At 45.8% G+C, this 24,143-nt stretch overlaps 1 protein-coding gene across 2 annotated transcripts in view; it reads right to left on the reverse strand.

Annotated features, from left to right (window-relative positions):
* Positions 1-24,143, reverse strand: part of ESPL1 (extra spindle pole bodies like 1, separase) — a 548,935-nt gene that overhangs the window by 380,183 nt on the left and 144,609 nt on the right. For both annotated transcript variants that reach the window (XM_030198173.1, XM_030198172.1), the window contains exons 9-11: positions 14,599-14,743; positions 9,855-10,008; positions 9,320-9,459 (exon numbers count right to left, since the gene is read on the reverse strand). In XM_030198173.1, coding sequence (XP_030054033.1) covers positions 9,320-9,459; positions 9,855-10,008; positions 14,599-14,743 — 439 coding nt within the window. The remainder of the gene's footprint in view (positions 1-9,319; positions 9,460-9,854; positions 10,009-14,598; positions 14,744-24,143) is intronic.

Below are 24,143 nucleotides of genomic sequence, written 5' to 3' on the forward strand. Positions count from 1 at the left end.
CCCTTCCAGAATCCCTGGAAGGATGTCTCGGAGGCACTCAAGGCCCGCTGTCGGGAAAGGCAGGGGGGCCGTTGTGGGTGTCGGTGCCGGAAGCTGCTCGGGTCCAGGAGACGGTACCGAAGCATCCATGGACTGACGCAGCAACACCTCTTCAACCGAGGGGGAACTCTCCTCTCGGCACTGCCGCTTCCTCGGCGTCGAATCATCTCTGGAGGCGCCGGAGCTGGTAGTCCCGTGCGCCGTGGGCGACCGATGACTGTGCTTTTTAGTTTTCTTTCGGTGCCCATCATCGGCGCTTGGCGGCAGAGATGAAAAGGAGGTAGAACCCCCCCGGCCTCGAGGGATTGGGTCTGACAGGGTTCGGTCCCGATGGCCCTGGGTAGAGGGAGTGGCCGGGGCCGATTGCCCGCGCGGCCGCTCACCCCCGCCGTCAGGCCGGCGGGCCAACGGTACCTGTACTCCTGGGGTCAGTGCCGATTTCGTCGACATCGGTACCAAAGATCCGGCAGTCGACAGGCCGGCGCAAGTTCCAAAAAGACGGTCCCGAAGAACTTGCCTCGCCACCTGTGTCCGCTTCCGCAAGCCGAGACACAAGGTGCACGTCTTGGTATTATGCTGCGGCCTAAGGCACTGGAGGCACCAAGCCTGAGTATCGGTTTGCGAGATCTGCCGGCCGCACCAACCACACTTCTTGAATCCGCTCGGGACCTTCGAAGACATCGACGGAAAAATCGCGTCGGCGAAGTCAAAGTCGACGATGGTGGCGGTGAAAAGCACACCCGAAAAAAAGAAAACGACCGCGCGGCCACAAGGCCGCAACGAGGCGCCCCCGCGGCTAAAGACGACGAGGGGACAAACTTTTTTTTTTTTTTTTTTTTTTTTAACAGAAGAAAAGAAAGAAGCGCGAATGCATACGAAAAGAGAAAAACTGGTTTCTGGGGCTGACAGAGAGAGATACAATAACACGTCTCTCTCCAGCGCAGAATCGAAAAAAAACTGAGCGGGAACAGTCGCGCACGGGCGGGAAGACGGACGCGCATGCGCGGTGGGCGTGCCCTGCGTGCGGGACCGCCCACAAAGTTTTGTTCCAGTTGGTGGGGGCTGCCGTGGACGTCAACCCAGTCGTGAGAACAAGCAGCCTGCTTGTACTCGGAGAAAATCAAGATACACAATATCAACTGGCTCACCTTTATCCACATGTTTGTTCACCCCTTCAAAGAAATGTAGTAGATTGGTGAGGCAAGATTTCCCTTCACTAAATCCATGTTGACTTTGTCTCATTAATCCATGCTTTTGAATATGCTCTATAATTTTGTTCTTAATAATAGTCTACCATTTTGCCTGGCACAGACGTCAGACTCACCAGTCTATAATTTCCCGGATCTCCTCTGGAACCTTTTTTAAAAATCAGCGTTACATTAGCCACACTTCAAGCTCATTTTTCAGTTCTATCAGTACTCTGGGATGAATACCATCCTGTCCAGGAGATTTGCTACTCTTCAGTTTGTAGAACTGCCCCATTACATCCTACTTGTTGAGAACCCTTATTTTATCATCCTCACTTTAATATTCCCTTATCTCTTGTTTGTCCGTCCTAATTAGATTGTAAGCTCTGTCGAGCAGGGACTGTCTCTTCATGTTCAAGTGTACAGCGCTGCGTACTTCTAGTAGCGCTATAGAAATGATAAGTAGTAGTTACTTTCCCTTGCAGCATTTCTCTGGGAGGGGGAAAAAAAGGGCAGCTGTTTGTTTTCTATGGCGGCAGAATTGGTGAAGCGCTACTCTCTCTGTGGGAAGCAGAAAGCAGTGTTGGGTCTTTGCCCTGCAGGGTGTTCAGGACCTGAAGCCCTGGATTGCTCCAGTGGCAACATAGAGACTGGGACTTCTTGTGCACAACAGGCACATTCTTTCCCCCTTGCTGATGATGTGGCGTCCATTTTGTCTGTGCCTGGAGTGATTACTGCGGTTTCCATGAACCCGCATTTCCCTTTGTCAGATGCAGTTCCCGCTACCGTGGTTAGCGCAGGTAGTGAGGAGGCTCCAAGGAGTTCCCTTGCTTTGGAATTGAGATGCCCTTCACCCCAGAGTTTCTTTTGCTTCTCCATCATGCTTTTTTTCTAAAGCAGGCTGCTTATGGGGCTGACAGCTGTGCTGCATGGGTGGGCCCTGTAGGACCTGCTCCTTCGGAGTTTGTGACCCCTGCATTGAAGTAGGGGTGTTGGAGGTTGGACTCAGATAGGGATCTATTCATCGTTGTTTCTCCTGGTCCTTCTGACTTGAGGGGCTCCGGCTTCTCTTGCAGCAGCCTACCTGGATGATCTGGAGGACCCAGAGTTCAAACGTGAGGCGGATGACTTCACATGTGTGGTAGAGCACAACTCACACTCCAGTGCCTTCATGCCCGCAGTGAGAGCACGGGGCCATCAGTACAATACTAGAGCACAAAAGAAATAAGAGAAAAAAAAAAAAAAAGGAGGAGGAAAAACTCCAAGGTTAGGTGGTAGGGTATGTGAGAATATATAAGGCCTGTCATCCTCATAAGAACATAATAGCCATATTGGGTCAGACCAATGGTCCATCCAGCACGGTATCCTGCATCCAGCAGTGGCCAATTCCTGACAGAAACCCAAATGGCAGCAACATTCCATGCTACCAAACCCAGGGCAAGCAGTGGCTTCCACCATGTCTATTTCAATAGAAGGACTACGGACTTTTCCTCCAGGAATTTGTCCAAACCTCTTTTTTTTTTTTTTTAATTTTTTTGAAGTCTTTATTGAGCATTGAAAAGACAACACAACAGCAGGTAAAACATAGGAGTAAATGCAATAAATAATAATAATAATAATAATAAAAATGCCAATCAAAATACACCCAACCAGTGTACCCTAGAGCATATACTCTGCCTCACTATAAGGATTTACAAAAATATTCTCAATGCAGCTATGGATACAAACTATAATCTCAAATTTTTGAATTTTTTTGGTGAAATACCCTCACCCCCATGACCACAGCTAACCCTCCCACCAAAACCAACCCCTACCCCAACCCATATCAATTCCCCTCCCTCCTCCCACCCCCAGCTTAAGAGCAATGTTTCAGGAAGGGCTCCCATATTGCCTCCCACTTTGCCACAGTACGACAACGCACAGCCTGGATTCTCTCCATTTCACAAATGAACCATAATTTCTCTAACCATCTCACCAAAGGAGGGACAGCTGGAGATTTCCAATGTGCAGCTAACACAACTCGCCGCAGACATAGCTTGCCTTGTCAACAACACCTGAGATTTAATAAGACCTGGGGTTTTGTTTTGCAAATAGAAGTATTCAGGAGACCATTTATAATTGGCCTAAGAAACCAGTTTTGTAATCTATGTTGAATAGCTTTCCAGTAGGCCCACACTAAGGCAAGACCACCAAATATGGCCCATTGTACCTCTCTGACCACATCCACATCAGCACAGTGGTGATGCACTTGGAAACATGTGATGCAGACATACAGGAGTCAAGTACCACCTGTAGAGTACTTTAACTACATTCTCCTGAAAGGGAACCGATAATAGACACCTTCGTCCAGAAAGGACCAATCAGCATCCTCAATAGTCACCCCTAATTCCCAATGCCAGCGTTTCCTATGGGCAAAACTGGGACAAATTTTCCTACACTAATAGAAATACAAGCAAGTGATAAGACCCCTAGTAATTTTAGAGTCTTCACAAAGATCCTCTAAGGAGGAGTCCTCTCGCAATATTTTAGCCTTGATCTCCTTAGAGGAAAGAAAGTGTCTCAGCTAAGAATAAGCATACAACTCTTTGGGTGGAATGGGATATTGTTCGTTCAACGAATCAAAAGGAATCAGGTGATCCTCATCAAACAGTTGACCCCAAGGTCACCAAGCCCAGAGATACCCATCTAGAAAACGGCCCAGGAGAGAGGCCAGGAGGAAAAAGTGGGTTGTTAGCTATTGGAGACAATTTGGAAAGGATTAAGTCGGGCATAGTAAATAACCCATTCCAGTAAAAAAATTTTGAAAAAAATTGAGCACAAGTCCTTGATTAAAATCCTATATTTGCGTGGAAGCCAAATCAATGAGCAAAGAGGACAAGAACCCACCTCAACCCATAACTTCTCTGGATTATCCTGAAACCACTCAAAGGCCACTCGAGCTTGAGCTGCTTTATAATACCAAAGAATGTTAGGAACCCCTAGACCACCTTTCCTCCGGTCTCGATAAAGTAACGCCCTGGACAGTCTAGAGCACTTGTTAGACCAGACAAAATGAACCAGTTTGTCCTGCAAACTCACTAAAAAGCCCCTAGAAACTCTAGGAAGGACTTGGAAAAGACACATCAAATGAGGTAGTATATTCATCTTTAACGTAGCAATCCTACCCAACCAAATCAGAGACATCCCACCTCTCTAGATCCTTATAAAGAGCCTTCAAAAGAGGAGGGTAGTTAGTAGCAAACAAATCTGAAAGAGTAGGGGTAAGAGTAACCCCCAAGTTAAGTTATACCCCCAGATACCTATTTAAAAGAAAAAGAGTGCTGAATGGACTCCAGAACCGGACGAGAGATCCCGATCGCTAAGGCCTCCGATTTATTCACATTTAATTTAAAACCTGGCACAGAGGAATAAGCAGTCAAACGCCTCATAAGATTAGGTAAAGAAATCAAGTGTTTCATCAGTGAAAGAAGATCAGCAGCAAACATAGCCAATTTGTATTTCCTATTCCCAACAAGGATTCCAGAAATGTTAGGGTCAGAACGTAAGACATTGCGAGCAGTTCCATAATCAACGTGAACAACAGCGGCGATAGGGGACATCCCTGCCTACTGTCCCGAAACAAAGGAAACATTGGAGAGTTACCACCATTAATACGGACACAAGCCCGAGAAGTATAAAGAGCCTGAATCCATCTACAAAAACCCGGACCAAATCCAAAGCGTTCCAACACGAAGCATGAAAGGCCAATGGACTGTCAAAAGCCTTTTCGGCATCCAACCCCAGTAAACAAACTGAAAGATCACACTTCTTAGATACGTGAATCAAGTTTATCATGCGACGGACATTGTCCATGGCCTGATGACGAATAAAGCCCGTCTGATCCGGATGGATTAAGTCAGGCAGCACTTTAGCAAGGCGATTAGCCAAAACCTTCGCCAAAATTTTAACATCAGAGTTCAATATTGAAATGGGACAATAAGAAGCACAATCAGTCTTATCCTTACTAGGTTTTGGAATAACCGTGACCCAGGCTTCCATCATAGAGGGGGGAACTCATCTCCAGCTAAAATCTCATTAAGAAGCTCTGTCAATATAGGTGTCAATTCACCCCAAAATGTTTTATAAAAGTCATTGGGCAGCCCATCCAGACCAGGTGATTTTCCAATTGGAAGTGCTTTAATAACCTTAGAGACCTCATCAACTGAAACCGGACCATCTAGAGCATCCTTTTGCTCGACTAAGTGTAGGGAAAGAACATGTCAATAGAAAATTATTAATCGCTTCAGGCGTAGTAGAGGTGTCAGATGTGTAAAGAGTTTGATAAAATGACTGAAATTTTTGAAGGACCTGCAAGGATGATTGAGCCTGCAGATATGTGGGAAAATGTGGGATACAAATGTTACAAATAATAATAATAATGATGTCACAAACTTTCCATTACCATCCCCCACCTTAAGAATAGTGCGGTCTACCCGATGTTGACGCAACTTAACCACCAAGGCCCTACTTGGTTTATTACTATACACATATTGAGAGTGTTTTGCTGTTGAGCATAAAAGAATTGTAACTGATCAGAATATATCTGGTCTAATTTCAAATGAAGTGCTTGAATTTCCCGCAGGGTAGCAACCAAATGAGAAGATTTGTGACTTTCAGACAAGTGGGTCAACTGAGATAGGCACTTAGCTACCTCAGCCCTTTGCTGCCTGGCACGGAAACTAGCTTTTTGGAGAAAGAAACCTCTAGAGACAGCCTTAAGTGCATCCCAAACACCACCCATAGATGGTTCAGAGTTTAAGTTAAGTTCAAGATACTCCTGCAAGAGTTTTCTACCACCGGCCAAAATCTCATCCACTTTTAGCAAGATAGTATTCAATGTCCACCTCCTCTCCTTATCCTCCTCACGTAGAGGGGGAAGCCGGACCCAAACAGGAGCATGGTCCAATAAAGTAAAAGTTCCAATATCTGAAGTTCATCCAGCATGCGTCAGAGATATCAACGAAAAGGTAATCAATGCGAGAATAAGTATCATAAGAGTGCGGATAAAACGAATAATCACAAACCCCCGGATGAGATACATGCCAAACATCAGATGCCAAGATCACGAACAAACCTATTTAAAGCTTGGGAAACTTGAACATCTGGACCGGAAGGTGGGCCCGATCTGTCCAACGCAGGGTGCAGTGTGGCATTGAAATCCCCCCCCCCCCACTATCAATTTACCACTGGGACAAGATGTGAAGCATCCTATCAGCTTATTCAAAACCCCCCCTTGGGCTTCATTGGGAGCGTATAATGAGGCTAAAGTAAAGGCCAAGTCATCTATCCTGAAACTCAAAAGCAAGAACCGCCCTTTTTTTAACACACTGAATTTTAACTGCCTGTGTCTGCAAGGAGGCGTGGAGCAAAATTGCTACCCCCCCCTCCCCCCCCCGCTTCTTAGAACCATAAATTGCCTAGGCGCAGAAAACAGATGGATATTGAAGATGACATAAAAAAATTTTCTTGGTCCCTTCTCAAATGAGTTTCCTGAAGAAACACCACATGTGGTTTAAAGTGCAACAATTCCTTAAATAATTTTTGGCACTTTTGAGGAGAGTTCAGGCCTTTCACGTTATAAGTCAAAAATTTTTAATCCTTACTCCTATCAGACACATGACAGGCAGCTGTGCAAAGTGTACATAGGAACCCCTCAAGACTAAAGCAAATTTAAAGACATCCTCCTCACATAATCCCTTGAAAACTCCCCCCCAACCCCCTTGCTACCCCAATCCCTGCCCAGCATCCCCCCAGTCACAACCCCCCCCCCCCCCCCCCCACTCACACCAGACAGCACCTCACAGCACTGAATAGAAAATCAGGAGAAAGTAACTACTGGACCAAATGGACCCCTTAACTTCACCCCCCCACACACACACACTCGCACCCCACCCAAGCCTTTATCACCTGGTAGAAATACATCCACGCACCAAATGGACCCCCTAACTTCACACCCCACTCAAGCCTTTATCACCTGATAGAAATACATCCACTCAGACACATGATAGGCAGCTGTGCAAAGTGTACATAGGAACCCCTCGGCTAAAGCAAATTTAAAGACATCCCCCTCACATAATCCCTTGAAAACTCCCCCTCAACCCCCTTGCTACCCCAATCCTCACCCAGCATCCCCCCCCCCCCCCCCCCCCACTCACACACACACCAGACAGCACCTCACAGCACTGAATGGAAAATCAGGAGAAAGTAACTACCGGACCAAATGGACCCCCTAACTTCACAAACACACCCCACATTCGCACCCCACCCAAGCCTTTATCACCTGGTAGAAATACATCCATACACCACTTATTCACCGCAGTTAGCATATTCTCCATGCACAACTACACAATTATCCCAAGGCAATATAACAAGCAGTCATCAAAGAGCTCGCAATAAGCTCGCAAGCAAAACAGTAACGATCGGAGTCTAAGAAGAGTCAAGTCTGGGCCAATTGTTTCTTAGCCTTCTGAGCAACTCTCTTCCACTTTTGTAACTTGTCCCTCGTCAAGGGAGCCAGATTAGACGGCGGGACAGCAGGTGAAGTCAGGCCAGCCTCATGAAGAATCTTCCAAGCCTCCGGAACGCTGCGAAGCCTGTTCTGCTTTCCCTTGATCGTAAAACATAGAGCAAAAGGAAAATCCCATCTTTATGCAATCTTCTCTTTGATTAAGATCTCCAACACTGGCTTCATAGCACGTCTCTGAGCTAACATGAACAAGGAAAGGTCCTGATAGACTGACACTTTAGCTTCATTATAATCCACGGATTATAGTTGACGAGCACACACCAACATGCTCTCCTTAAAAGCAAATGAAGAAAATCTTGCTATAATGTCCCTGGGTCTATTAGCCAGTGTCTTCCCCAAGGCTCTATGCGCCCAGTCTATTTCCACTGCACCTGAATCCAGAGTATCGCCCATGATTTTTACACACAGTAAACACACTATGGCGGGAACATCCTCCATGTTACCATTCTCCAGCACCCCACAGAAACGGAGATTGTGCCTGCGTCCCCGATTCTCAAGATCATCAACTTTGTAATGAAGCTCCTCAGTTTGCTCCAACAACTGAGAAAATCGAGAGTCCACAACTGCCGCTCGCTCAGCCTGCTCATCAGCCCGCTCCTCCAAAACCTCCACCCTGCCCCCAAGCTCACGCAAATCCAGACTGATAGCGTCCATTTGATCCAAGATTTTGACCTTAGAAGCCTTAATATCTGCACGGATCTCCTCGACGCATTTGGCTAATTCCTTCGAGAAGCCTTCCTTGGGGAGAGAATGACGCAGGGCCGCGTGGGAGGAGGCTGAATCAGACTCCGACGAGCGACCAGGAGCAGGAGATGCATAGTGCGATAGGCTCTTAAGCCAGTCTCACCAAATGGCGCTCACCCTCCTTATGCTACGACGAAGAAAGCTTACTCATGGCTACCAAGAACTCACCACGAACCTTCCCAGGTAAAGAGAGACAGATAAGGAAGTAGATGTCGGTGGATGAAGCAATTAAAAGCAGGGTAGTGCAGGAGCTAAACTCTCAGGCGTCCATTCAGCCCCGTGACGTCACTTCTTCCTGTCCAACCCTTTTTTTAAACCCAGATACGCTAACTGCTCTTACAACCTCCACCAGTAAAGAGTTTTTGGGTTTTTTTTTTTTTAGGAACTTGTCCAAACCTTTAAGTCCTGCTAAGCAAACTGCTTTCACCAAATTCTCTGGCAACAAATTTCACATTGAGTGAAATTCTCCAATTTGTTTTAAAAATACTACTTAGTAGCTATAGGGATATAGAATTTGACAGCAGCACAGGAATCAGAATTGGTTTATGGAGGGGGTGGGCGGTGAAGAGGAAAGGAGAGTTGGTTCATGGCACCACAACCCCTTGCCCACTGGGCCGGACTCATCGTGAACACATCTGGTTCCAGGAGACCTGGAACTAATTTAAAAAAAAAAACATTTCAAGAAACATTTCAAATCTACCCTATCAAAAGGGATATTTAAATATTTCCCATTTTTCAAATCAGGGCTTAACAGAGGGAAGAGAAACATATACTTGAGCTGTACCTTTCCCAGCAGCGTGTAAATGGATGCCAGAATGTGCAGGGAAGCCACTGTCTGCTCTGTGCTCCGTACTGCAGGTACAGATTCTTGATTCAGAAGTTTCTTCCAAAGAGCAAAGGCATCATCCAAGCACTTTGTCTGACCTGAAATTTGCAAGCCAGATATACCTGGTTACACTAATCTATCAAACATGTGCTAATCTATCACTGCAAGGCTAAAGAAACTCCTCAAGCATGGACTGCTGTGTTTCCTAGTAAGTAGGATATTTTACAGGCCATAAACCTTCTAAAAGGGAACTAAATCACCCAAAAGCATGTACTGCCTCAATATTCCAGAGCAAGCTCTACTTCCGCAGTTACCAGTGTCATACAAAAAGCCAACAGAATCATGGAAGATTCAGAAGCAGCCTTATCAGGTAAAACAAATCATTCTAACTACTGGCACTACTTAGATTTATAGAGAGGGAACCAGTTTACTATAACTTATAGAAAGCTGTCAAAAGTGGCCAGACTGAATTCATGTTAAGTGCCTCTCTCACCAGACTCTGCAACCAGGTTGAAAGCAATCCCATGATGCACAAAATTGTCATCCTGGAGTTTGTCTTCATAGTTTAAGTCATTGGGCTCAAAATCTTCCAAGGTTTTTTGCATTTGAATGCCTGTGCTCCTGGCTCGTTCCTCCTGCTCTATGCTCTGCAATGGGAGAACACCATTAAGCAGAATATATATATGTAGTCTATAAACACAACAGTAAACAGCTGATGCAAGACTGCACACAAGCAAGGTCACTGAATCCATTTAACACAAATCAGTCAATAAGCATCATAAAATGTTCCCCTTTCTTGCTTTTGGTTTAGTGTTGGCCTGGGGCTATTTAAGTGATCTCTTAATGACAGACTACAGTGAGTTTTCTTGAACCAGATACTGTAGGATAGCATAATGGGCGCACAAAGCAAAACTGTAGAATAAGTAAAACTCACAAAGAAAACTGCGAAGATGACTCAAGGATAAAGTCTTGAGAAGATGTAGCAAAAGTCCAATTTAATATGTAGCTCAATAGACACGAGTCCAAATCAATTGTGCAACTTAGAGACTCGACACAGCCATGTTTCGACCAATCGGCCTGCCACAGGAGTTTTTCCTGCTTATTTTCGAAGGAGACCGGGTGGCCATCTTCCGACACAAATCGGGAGACGGCCGGCCATCTCCTGAAGCCGGTGAAATCGGTATAATCGAAAGCCGATTTTCGCCGGCTTCAACTGCTTTCCGTCGCAGGGCCGGCCAAACTTCAAGGGGGCGTTTCGGCAGGGTATGGAAGGCGGGACGGGGGCATGGTTAAGAAGGCCGGCTTCGACAAGCACTTCGCCGGCTTCACTTGGTCCATTTTTAAGACCAAGCCTCAAAAAAGTGCCCCAACTGAGCAGATGACCACCAGAGGGAATTGGAGATCACCTCCCCTTACTCCCCCCAGTGGTCACCAACCCCCTCCCACCCCCACAAAAAAAAAAAAAATTTAAAATCAATTTGCCAGCCTCTATGCCAGCCTCAAATGTCATACCCAGCTCCATGACAGCAATATGCAGGTCCCTGGAGCAGCTTTTAGTGGGTGCAGTGCACTTCAGGCAGGTGGACCCAGGCCCATTCCCCCCCCCCTACCTGTTACACTTGTGGTGGTAAATGTGAGCCCTCCAAACCCCACTGTACCCACATGTAGGTGCCCCCCTTCACCCTTTAAGGGCTATGGTTGTACAGTTGTGGGTAGTGGGTTTTGGGGGGGATTTGGGGGGCTCAGCACACAAGGTAAGAGAGGTACACACCTGGGAGCAATTTTTGAAGTCCACTGCAGTGCCCCCTAGGGTGCCCGGTTGGTGTCCTGGGGGACCAGTGCACTACAAATGCTGGCTCCTCCCACGACCAAATGCTTTGGATTTGGTCGGGTTTCAGATGGCCGCCATTAGTTTCCATTATCACTGAAAACCAATGCCAGCCATCTCTAAAGCCGGCCCAAATGTTGAGATTTGGCCGGCTCCAACCGTATTATTGAAACGAAAGATAGCCGGCTATCTTGTTTTGATAATAAGGTCGGGGCGCCGCTTTACAGGGCCGGCCATATAGATGGCCAGCCCTGTTCGATTATGCCCCTCCACATGGTGTGAAGGGGAGCCGGTTGATATTGTGTATCTGGATATTCAAAAGGCGTTTGACAAGGTACCTCATGAAAGGCTACAGAGGAAATTGGAGGGTCATGGGATAGGAGGAAATGTCCTATTGTGAATTAAAAACTGGTTGAAGGATAGGAAACAGAGTGGCGTTAAATGGGCAGTATTCACAATGGAGAAGGGTAGTTAGTGGGGTTCCTCAGGGGTCTGTGCTAGGACCAATGCTTTTTAATATATTTATAAATGATTTAGAGATGGGAGTAACTAGCGAGGTAATTAAATTTGCTGATGACACAAAGTTATTCAAAGTCGTTAACTCGCGACAGGATTGTGAAAAATTACAGAAGGACCTCACAAGACCGGGCGGCTAGATGGCAGATGACCTTTAATGTGAGCAAGTGCAAGGTGATGCATATGGGGAAAAAAAGAACCCGAATTATAGCTACGTAATGCAACGTTCCACGTTAGGAGTACGGACCAAGAAAGGGATCTGGGTGTCGTCGTTGATAATACACTGAAACCATCTGCTCAGTGTGCTGCTGCGGCTCGGAAAGTGAATAGAATGTTGGGTATTATTAGGAAAGGTATGGAAAACAGGTGTGAGGATGTTATGTCGTTATATCGCTCCATGGTGCGACCGCACCTTGAGTATCGTGTTCAAATCTGGTCGCCGCATCTCAAGAAAGATATAGTAGAATTGGAAAAGATGCAGCGAAGGGCGACTAAAAATGATAGCGGGGACGGGACGACTTCCATATGAAGAAAAATTAAGGAGGCTAGGGCTTTTCAGCTTGGAGAAGAGACGGCTGAGGTGAGACATGATAGAGGTATATAAAATAATGAGTGGAATGGAACAAGTGGATGTGAAGCGTCTGTTCACACTTTCCAAAAATACTAGGACTAGGGGGCCTGCGATGAAACTACAGTGTAGTAAATTTAAAACAAATCGGAGAAACTTTTTCTTCACCCAATGCGTAATTAAACTCTGGAATTCGTTGTTGGAGAACGTGGTGAAGGCGGTTAACTTGGCAGAGTTTAAAAAGGGGTTAGATGGTTTCCTAAAGGACAAGTCCATAAACCGCTACTAAATGGACTTGGGGAAAAATCCACAATTCTAGGAATAACATGTATAGAATGTTTGTACGTTTGGGAAGCTTGCCAGGTGCCCTTGGCCTGGAATGGCCGCTGTCGTGGACAGGATGCTGGGCTTGATGGACCCTTGGTCTTTTCCCAGTGTGGCATTACTTATGTAAATACGTTAAAAAAAGCATATTTATGCATATACAAGCAAATAAAAATCATCAACACAACCAAATAAATGTACAGACATTAGAAAAAAAGTACATCTTAAGATCTAAAAATATATAAACTGAATAAAAAATGTAATAGAGAAATAAGAAAATATTAAAATAAAAATATTGTGCAGGAACAAAAAAAATGGCATGTTCCAAAACCAGACATTTATCCTATTTCAGATGACTGGTCCTTAATTAGTGGTGGTGCTAATATACTCTCAACATCCATTAGACACACTATTATCTTAATTATGTTTTTATATAGATGTTTTTTTTTACATGTTTACCTATTTATGTTAATGAAATAGGATAAATGTAAGAATTTATCAATTCATATACACGATGTCTAGTTTTTGAACATTATATGTCATTTTTTGTTCCTGCAAAATATTTTTATTTTAATATTTTTTTATTTCTCTATTACATTTTTTATTCCATTTATATATTTTTAGATCTTAAATTGTACTTTTTTAATGTTTCTACATTTGGTTGTTTTGATAATTAAGTTTTATTTGATTGTATATGCATAAATATGTTTGGTTTTTTTTTTTAATTTGTATGAAGTCTTTATTAAACATTTGTCAAGGAAAACATCAGAGTATAGCAAACCAGGACAACATGTACACAATAAAATTGCTGGCCACCAATGCCAAAATATCCAGCATTACAATACCCCAACAGTGTAAAGCAATAATGTTTCTTGATATACAGAAAGATAAATGCAACTTCAAAGTATTTTAAAGAGGTTTTTTTTTTTTTTTTTTTTTTTTTTTAACACCTATCTCCCCTAACCCCTCCCTCCATCACCAACACCTTATGTCTCAATTAACTCCGGACCCCCCCCCCCCCCAACCCACTTACTACTACTACTACTACACAGGGTCCACCGCAAACCTGCTCAATAGGTACAGTGCTTCAGAAAGGGGTTCCAAATAGCCTCCCATTTAGCAAGAGTATGACATTTAATTGCTCAAAGTCTTTCCATCTCACAGATATACCAGAGTTTGTTTAGCCATTTAATAATAGGGGAAATAGGTTGCTTCAAGTGCGCTGCTAATGTCACACGGGCAGCAGACATATGTCGCACCAGCAAGGATTGGGACTCAAATATGCTTTTTAAATGTATTTTAATTTAGACCATAAAGACTCCTGAGGTAGGCCGCTTGGCCAAAACACAGCCATGTTGAGTGTGAGTTGCACAATTGATTTGGACTCATTGTGTCTATTGAGCTACATAATAAATTTGGACTTTTTCTACACCGTCTCAAGACTTTATCCTTGAGTCATCTTTGTTGAGTTCTTTGTGCGTTTTTGAATTTGAGAAGACTGTGTTCTTCTGTTTAAAACGAATAAGTAAAATTGCCTTAGCATAACCTTGTCTGAAGGATGCCAGCAGCTGTTAAGGGATCAATGCAACCCCCAGCACAGGGGTCCTTCAAAGGCCACAACCCAGCCTGGTTTTAAGGATTTTCACAATGAATATATACAAGATCTATCTGCACGCAATGGAAGTATTCATTGTGGAAATCCTGAAAAATCAGGCTGGGTTGTGGCCCTAAAGGATTGGATTTAAGGATCCCTGTCCTACCACAAAATTGATGTGAGTACGGTGCACACAACGTACTAAACTGGAGCTTTGGAAGGTTGAACTGCTCTTCTTGTGCATAAAGACTTCATTTTTACTGTTTCTTCAGTTCACATAAACAGAATACCCCAAGTATGGAACATACAAGCATTGTCCTACTCCCAGCTGAGTCTAATTCTGAATATATTAGAGCCAGGTTTCAGATTCACACCTGCCTATTCTGTTGTGCAACTAACAGACCTACCTCCTGCATCTTAGACTCTATGGTGCAGATGTGGAACCACAGCAACGCTTGCGCTTTATCATCCATCAACTGATCTGCATTCCCAGGACACACTGGAATTGTATCCAGAAGGCGCAGTGCCTCTTGCACAGAGTCCAGGGCTGAGCTGCACATAAAGAACCAGCCATCAGAGAAGATACTTACATATGAAACACTGATAGGAGACTGAAAAGCTTAGGGAATTGGTAAAGGATTACAAACCCTTTCATCTACAGCTCACTACCAATCTAATATCAAAAGTAGTTTGTAGTGTACATATGATTCATGATGGACAAAGAAAAGAAACAGCAACACAAACCTACCATAACAAGTACAGAGGGTCACAGGTGGGATGAAGGAGACATATGTATTATTCCTGTACAATCTGAATATGATGGCATTGTGCTCTCTCATTTCAGTCTTATGCTTAGACTTTGGTTTTATCTTTGCATGTTTTAGACCCCTGACACAGGCATTCTATCAAAACACAATCACGTCAGGTCTTTGAATAAATTTCTTCCTCATCCAAGAGTCTCACTATTTGTCTCCATCCCACCAAAACCATAACTTGGTCAGCCTCTACTCCAAGATGGCATATTTCCTTGCATTTCTTTATATTGCCAATACTGAAACTGGTTTACAATGGTGTGGAAAATTAAATCCATTACATAAAATCATAGGCCTCCGATGAATTTCAGAAATTCCTTTGTCAAATGCGACTATCTTCCCCATCAATCTGCCAGAAACAGCCAGATTTTATAATTAGCTTTTATTTTTTTTAAGCTCCAGTTCCAAATGGATGTCCTTAGGTAATCTGTTCCACTAAATGGGGAGGCATTACAGAAACTGTCCTGCTTTTTATCCTCTATTCCTCATTTTTCTCTAGTAATTTTCTTTCCATTAGTCTCAACAGATCAACACAGAGACTTGAGGGTTATGCCCGTCTACCAGCAGGTGGAGACAGAGAAACAAGAGCTTTGCCATATAGGACCCTGTGCAACAGCCTCACTTTCAGTGTTGTCGATAAAGCAATGAAGAGAAATAAGAAAAGACTGAGAAATCTCCTGCCTCCTCATTGGCATCTCCATAATCAACGTGAATTGGTCGAACTCTCAAACAAACACTGAAGTCGAACAGTCTGACCTGTTGGCACATGTGACATGCTTCCTCAGCAGCTGAGTTCAGGTTGTGAATATACCCAGTTTCCTTGAAATTTTATTTATTAAAAAAAAAGGTTTCTTTGTGAACTGCTTCTGCAAACATTCCACACCTGGAGACCTATGCAGACAAACAGGTGATAAAGATCACAGAGATGAAGGTAGGCCTCTGCATTGATCTGTTGGGACTAATGGAAATAATTACCAGGTAAGAACATTTCTTTCCAAAGCATCCCACAGATCAATCCAGACACTTACGGGATGCAACAAAGTAGTTCTCAAGTACAGCGAGACCTGGCAATCCCTGCTGCCAGAACTGAAGCCGCAAAGGCTTCCTACCTCTGGGCCAAAACAGCTAACCGATAGAGTCTAGCAAAGATGTGAACTGAAGACCATGTAACAGACCTACAGATTTCATCAACAGATATAGCCTGCACTTCTGCAAAGGATGTAGCTTGCACCCTAGTAGAGTGAGCCTTTAGCTGTTGAGGTGGAAACCTCCTCACCAAGATGTAAACAAAAGAGATGGCTTCCTTAAGCCACATTGCTATAATAGCCTTAGACACCAGGTCACCCTTCTTGCGGCTAGCAAACAAATCAGACAGATCTCAGTCACTTCCAAATAGTGGACAAGAATCCAACAAACCTCCAGACAGTGAAAAGCACAAAAGTCCTCTAGGTAATCCTCTCTACAGAAAGAGGAGAGAGATATCGGCTGGTTCAAATGGAACCCCGTAATCGCCTTCGTAAGAAAGGATGGAACCGTCCTGATTGTGACCCGTACCTCAGTAAAATACAGAAGTGAGTCAACATGACAGTGCCTGAAATTGACACCCTTTTAGATGAAGCCATGGTCACCAGAAAAACCTGGTCTTCAACATCAGATCCATCAGGGAAAGTTTATCCAACAGCTCAAACAGCACCCTCTGAAAGGCCCTCAGGACTAAATTAAAGGTGCTATTCCAGGCAAAAACTGGTCTCCTGAGTGAATGCAAATGATTTAACACACTGCAGAAAATGCACCACATCCAGATGTGCCGCCAGGAAGGTCTTGTGTATCTGACCGCAAAAACATGTCACTGCTTCCACTGGACCTTTAAGGAGCTAAATGCCAAGCCCTTCTCCAGGCTGCCCTACAAGAAAGATAATGTGAGCCAAGGAGGTTGTTGATTGCACCACAGCCCTGGGTGAACATCAGGACTCAAAGGTCCTCCAAACCCATGCATAAGCCTCCAAGGATGTCCTCGCCTGAAGCAAAATAATTTACTGCATCTGGTAGCCTTTTTTCCATAATTTCAACCTCTCTAGAGCCAGGGCATAAGACCAAAGGGAGAAGGATACTCTATGAACACTGGGCCTTGTGACAGAAGCCCCCTGCAGCCTGCCAGACAAAGCCTGATCAAGTCTGCATACCATAACTGGGTATCAACTCAGTGCCACAAGAATCATGGGCCCTGGATGATGTGAAATGAACTTTAATAGCCTTCTAATCATCGGCCTCGGTGGAAAGGCATAAAGCAGCACATTGGTTGGCCAAGGCTGTATGAGAACATCTAGGGCCTTCGCAGTGAGGTTCTTCCTTCTACTGAAGAATTGGGGTACTTTGGCATTGTCCTCTGTCGCCATTCTCTGGCACCCCTCCCCCCCCCCCCCCCCCCCCCCCACTGGCCCATTATTAGATCAAAGGCTTCCTAGGAGAACTCCCACTCTCCCAGACCCAAAAGGTTGTGACTAAGGAAATCTGCTTGAACATTCAGGTCATCCACGATGTGTGCAGCTGAGAGTCATGTCAAGCGAGTCTCCAACTACTGGCAGAGAAGAGCCGACTCCCTAGCCAGAGGAGCAATTTTCATTCCCCCATCTGTAGAAGTATGTCACTATTCTGCTGCATCATCTGAGATAACTCAATCAGCTTTGCCCCCTCAACAGCTCCAGAAAGGCCAACAAGGACTAACGCACCACATGTAAATCCAAGTGGTTGATAGGCTATGCTGCTTCCGCATGTGACCAGAGGACTTGTGCTGTTCTGCCCACATAGGCTCCCCACCCAAGATGTTGGTGTTTGTCCTCACTCAGTCCGGCACTGCTAGGGACGAGCACCTCCACCAACGCACAATGAACTTGGCCTGTGCCATCCACGGGAGGCAAAGATGGTAGTCGACCAGTGGTGACCAATGGCTTAGCAGTGACAACTGGGGGTCTCATGTGAAACAGAACCCAAAGTAGTACATCCAAGATGGACACCATGGTGCCCAACACCTGCATGTAGTACAATGCCCTAGGAGCCAGGAGTTGAAGGCTAGAAAGCTTGGGAGCATAGCTTTTGCTGATGAACTCCTCCAGATCCCCATCTGAGTGTCAAATATAACCCTGAGATATACTGAGATGTGAGGATGTTATAATGCTGTTGTATCGCTCCATGGTGCGACCACACCTTGAGTATTGTGTTCAATTCTGGTCGCCGCATCTCAAGAAAGATATAGTAGAATTGGAAAAGGTGCAGCGAAGGGCGACTAAAATGATAGAGGGGATGGGACAACTTCCCTATGAAGAAAGACTAAGGAGGCTAGGGCTTTTCAGCTTGAAGAGACGGCTGAGGGGAGACATGATAGAGGTACATAAAATAATGAGTACAGGTGGATGTGAAGACCTGTACACGCTTTCCATAAATACTAGGACTAGGGGGCATGCGATGAAACTACAGTGTAGTAAATTTAAAACAAAATCGGAGAAAATGTTTCTTCACCCAATGCATAATTAAACTCTGGAATTCGTTGCCGGAGAACGTGGTGAAGGCGGAGTTTAAAAAGGGGTTAGATGGTTTCCTAAAGGACAAGTCCATAAACCACTACTAAACGGACTTGGGAAAAATCCACAGTTCCAGGAATAACATATATAGAATGTTTGTACGTTTGGGAAGCTTGCCAGGTGCCCTTGGCCTGGATTGGCCGCTGTCGTGGACAGGATGCTGGGCTCGATGGACCCTTGGTCTTTCCCAGTGTGGCATTACTTATGTACTCCAAGGTTTGGGAGGGAATTAGCTTTTGACTAGATTGACTACCCAACGCAGAGAATGGAGACTGACCACTGTCTGTGGCCTGCACACTCCCCTGCCAAGAGGATGCCTGAATCAGCCAGTCATCCACGTAGGGATGAATCTGGATGACATCTTTTCACAGAAAGGCTATGACCTCCACCATAACCTTGGAGAAGGTCCGTGGCACCATTTCAAGACCAAACAGCATGGCTCATAACCGATAGTATTTTCCCAGCACTGTGAAGCTAAGGTAACACTGATGAGGTGGCCAAATTGGAATATGCAAGTACACCTCTGAGATCTAGGGACTTTAAGAACTCTCTGGGGAAGGAACAAGATGACATCTCGAAGAGAACGCTACAAGGCGGCTCACCACTCAACTTCCTCTACTATTGAAATTCTTTACCTGACTCTATGCCGAAGCGGAGGGGAAAACAGCGTGTTGGCCCCGCAACAGGAATGCCAAAAGATCATCCCGCACATTCCTAGATCTACACTTCCCTAACTGCAAAGGTCTAAAATAGAAATTAATACATGCGTCAAACTTTACCTACTTGAGTGCAGTTATGGAATACACTACCGCGCAACCTAAAAAGATCTACGAACTAACGAACTTCCGCAAACTACTGAAGACCTCTCTCTTTAAACAAGGCATACCACAAAGATAATCCAATGTGAATATACACAACTCCTCCACATATATTCAGAATTGTCTTATAGTATCTACTTGTTATACTACTATCATGTTTTTCTTTTTCATTATCTTTTTCATTATCAAAATCCCAGGAATAACATGTATAGAATGTTTGTACATTTGGGAAGCTTGTCAGGTGCCCTTGGCCTGGATTGGCCGCTGTCGTGGACAAGATGCTGGGCTCGATGGACCCTGGGTCTTTTCCCAGTATGGCATTACTTATGTACTTATGTTACCCAAGATCCTTCTGCAACACTAAATGTCTATTTTCTAATATATTTCCACCACTCATGATATATTGTAAGCCACATTGAGCCTGCAAAGAGGTGGGAAAATGTGGGATACAAATGCAATAAACAAACATCTGTGAGACCATCGGGACCGCTTTGCAGTGCCTGGAAGTTCTGCGGGGCTGAGTTCCTCGCTGTCGAGGGGGAGCAGTGGGCAGTGTCCCGTTCCCTCTGCCTGAGGTTGAGATCTCATTTAGCCCCAACGAGCAGAGCCCTCCGATGATGCCGGCGGTGGAGCTGCAGCAGGGGCGGGAGGACCCTTGTATTGCTGATAAAGGTGTTCCCTCCAGCAGGGTCGGCTCGCAGCGTGGATCCGCTGGATGTTGTCATTGGAGAAAGGATATCAGAGAAGGCCAGTGTTTTGGTGGACTCTGGACTAGTAGAGGTGAAGCAACCATCAGGGGAAAACTTAGCTGAAGTTACTTTAATTTGTAAGTCTTTTCTGTCTATAAAACCACTCACTATTAACTTAGACTCTATATGGAAAGCTCTTATGAGTTTCGAAACCTCTCTCACAGAAATTGTTGCTGGTGACTCAAGCTTCAAAATTGCCAATGGAAAAATTTTCTATCTTGGAAGCAAGAACAATTAAAATTGAGAAAACAGAAATGAATAGTGATAACATTAAATCTCTTCAACAGATACAACTTAATTTGACTAAGGAAAATGCTTTGTTACACTGTAAAGTTGACAATCTAGAGAATCAATTAAAGGCCAAAATTTTAAGGGTGATTAATTTTCCAAAAATTATATTGGTTGCTCTTTTAATAACTTTTAAGAAATATCTGTCTGAAATATTGAAGATTCCTGAACAGGCTTATCTGCCAATTTCCAAGATATACTATCTTCCACCATTTAAAAAAGGCTAAAACTGAAAATATTAATCAAGTTGAGCAAGGAGCAGAACCCTTATTTGATATATTGAATCTCACACAAATAATTCAAGAGGATGATAAGGATCTTACACTAGCAACTTTGATTCTGACTTTTATATTGGAACCGGATCGTGACTGTATTTTGAGACAATATTTCCGCCATAAGGATGAACTCTTTATGAAGGTAAAATTATGTATCATACCTGATAATTTTCTTTCCATTAATCATAGCTGATCAATCCATAGACTGGTGGGTTGTGTCCATCTACCAGCAGGTGGAGATAGAAAGCAATCCTTTTGCCTCCCTATATGTGGTCATGTGCTGCCGGAAACTCCTCAGTATGTCGATATCAAAGCTCCATCCGCAGGACTCAGCACTTAGAGAATTACACCCACAAAGGGACACTCTGCCCAGCTCACCACCGCCGAAACGGGGGAGGGGAATTAACCCAGCTCATCCCCACACAAGTGGGGGAGGGGAATCCGTCCAGCTCATCCCTGCGGAGCGGGGGAGGGACACCACCCCACCATTACTTTGGAGAAGGTCCGCGGAGCAGTAGCCAACCCGAACGGGAGGGCTCTGAACTGGAAGTGTCGGCCCAGGACTGCAAAACGCAGAAAGCGTTGATGAGGAGGCCAGATGGGAATATGCAGGTAAGCTTCCTTGATGTCCAAGGATGCCAGGAACTCCCCTGCCTTCACTGCCGCTATAACAGAACGGAGAGTCTCCATTCGGAAGTGCCGAACTTTCAAGGCCCGATTGACCCCTTTGAGGTCGAGGATAGGCCGTACAGAACCTCCTTTCTTTGGTACCACAAAGTAAATGGAGTAACGTCCCTTGCCAAGCTGATCTTCTGGTACCGGAACGACCGCACCCAGGCGGATCAGATTGTCCAAAGTCTGCTGCACTGCCACAGCTTTGACCGGAGACTTGCAGGGAGAGTGTACAAACCCGTCTCTTAAGGGTTGGCAGAACTCTATCTTGTAGCCATCTCTGATGACTTCCAGCACCCAAGCGTCTGAAGTTACCCTGGTCCACTCGCCCAGAAACGAGGACAGGCGTCCTCCAATCTGCACTGGGCCATGGATCAGGGCCCCGTCATTGGGTACGAGACCCTGGGGGAGGACCGGAGGAAGCACCTCCGGGACGGCGGTCTCTGCGAAAGGAATGCTGCTTGGGGGAGAAGTTCCTCTTGAAGGAAGAGGGGGCAGAGGAGCCCGACTTGCCCGGGCGATACCGACGGGCTTCCTGAAACCGTCCTTTGGAGTTACCGGGGCGAGCACTGGCCCGAGCCCTGACCTCTGGTAACCTCTTACCCTTTGACGTGCCGAGATCGGTCACAATTTTGTCCAGCTCGGCCCCAAAAAGCAGCTTGCCTTTAAAAGGCAACTTAGCCAGGCGAGACTTAGAGGCGTGGTCCGCAGACCAATGCTTCAGCCAAAGCCACCGCCGCGCAGAGACTGTCTGAGCCATACCTTTAGCCAAGGCTCTCAAGACATCATACAGCAAATCTGCCAAATAAGCCAAGCCCGATTCCAGGGCCGGCCAATCAGCCCTCAAGGAAGGATCCGAGGGGGAAGCCCGCTGCACAATTGTCAGGCACGCCCTGGACACATAGGAGCCGCAAACTGAGGCCTGCAAACTTAAAGCAGCCGCCTTCAAGGACGACCTTAAGGCCGCCTCCAATCTTCTGTCTTGGGCGTCCTTTAGGGCCGTGCCACCTTCCACCGGCAATGCCGTTTTCTTAGTCACCGCAGTGATTAAAGAATCCACGGTAGGCCAAAGAAAGGCCTCCCATTCACCTTCAGGCAGAGGACAGAGGCGGGACATAGCCCTAGCCACTTTGAGGCTCGCTTCTGGGACATCCCATTGAGCCGAAATCAAGGTGCGCATGGCCTCATGCACGTGGAAGGTTCTAGACGGGCGCTTCGTCCCCAGCATAATGGCGGAGCCAACAGAGGCTGAGGGAGAGACGTCCTCCGGAGAGGAAATCTTCAAAATGCTCATGGCCTGCACTAACAGGTTGGGCAAATCCTCTGAGCGAAAGATCCGCGCTGCAGAGGGGTCATCCGCTCCATCCGAGCGGGAATCCGTCTCCTCCAAGGAATCCCCAAAGGACCGTTGGGAGAACTCAGATACGCTGCCCTCATCTACATCAGAGGAGACAGAGTCCTCTAGGGCCTGGAAATCCACCCGAGGGCGTTTGCTTCCGGAGGCCTCAACCCCTTTATCAGACGGGGGGCAGGGGCAGCGTTTTGCATAAGAAAAGCCTGATGCAGCAGCAAAATGAACTCAGGGGAGAATCCCCCCAGACAGTGCACTTCTGCAGCTTGGGCCACGGCCCTAGCCGCACCCTCAACCGGCGCTCGCAGGAGCGGGGGAGAAACGTGCTGCGCATCCAAAATGGCATCCGGCGCGAAACTCCGAGGAGCCGTGCGGGAAGAACGGCGCTTAACTTTGGCCGCTTTCTTACCATCGCCCGAATCAAGGGCGACCATAGTATTAACGTCTCCCAGCTCGAGGGCGGTCCAAGAAGAAGCCGTCCGAGCAGAGTGGCCGGCCAACATGGAGTGGGCGAGCAGCGGGGGATGGGCGCTTATGGCGGGAAAAACCGCCGCACCGGATGAAGAACCGGGACACTGACCGGCCTCCAAACTGATGCTTAACAAAGGCGATTCAGGTTTTGAAATCCCCGCATCCCCGCTAGACGCACCCACGCGGTCCGGGGAGCGAATCCTCGCGCCCTCGCCCTCCGACGCCATAAGCCACGTGGAGACCGAACGGGGAACCCCCTGTCCGCTATAAAAAGGTAAAATTACCTGCTTCTCGCTCCGAGCTGTAACGAACTGGTGTCCCAGTGAGCAGCTGCAATAAACATTGAAATAAACATTGAAATAAACGCCCTTAAAGACGTCCACAAATTTTTTTTTTTTTTTAAACAAAGCCAGCGGGAGGGGGGAGAAAAGGAGGGACCTGGCACCACCAGGTTTGCACTTGCTCAAGAAGAGCCCTCAACCCCAGGTACTCAACAAAACCTAAAAATTAGGCTTGGAGACCTAGCCAGAGCTGCTGCTGTGTGTGACCACCACCTGCTGAGATAGAGAACATACTGGGGAGTTTCCGGCAGCACATGACCACATATAGGGAGGCAAAAGGATTGCTCTCTATCTCCACCTGCTGGTAGATGGACACAACCCACCAGTCTATGGATTGATCAGCATGATGATATGGAAATATATATTGTTTGAATAATTGTCTATTTGGAAATTGTATTGCCAACACCAACTTTTCAAATCAAGAGTTTTTCTTGAATTATTGTAAATATTCATAAAAATAAAATAAAAAAAAAAAAAAAAAAAGAACTCTCTGGGCTGAACATATGCTATGACGGGCCTCAAGGTCTCCATGTGAATGCCTCGCAGCGCCTTGTTTATATGCTTGAGGTCGAGAACAGGATGAGAGGAGCCTCCCTT

The sequence above is a fragment of the Microcaecilia unicolor genome, chromosome 3, assembly GCF_901765095.1.
Source record: "Microcaecilia unicolor chromosome 3, aMicUni1.1, whole genome shotgun sequence".
Lineage (NCBI taxonomy): Eukaryota > Metazoa > Chordata > Amphibia > Gymnophiona > Siphonopidae > Microcaecilia > Microcaecilia unicolor.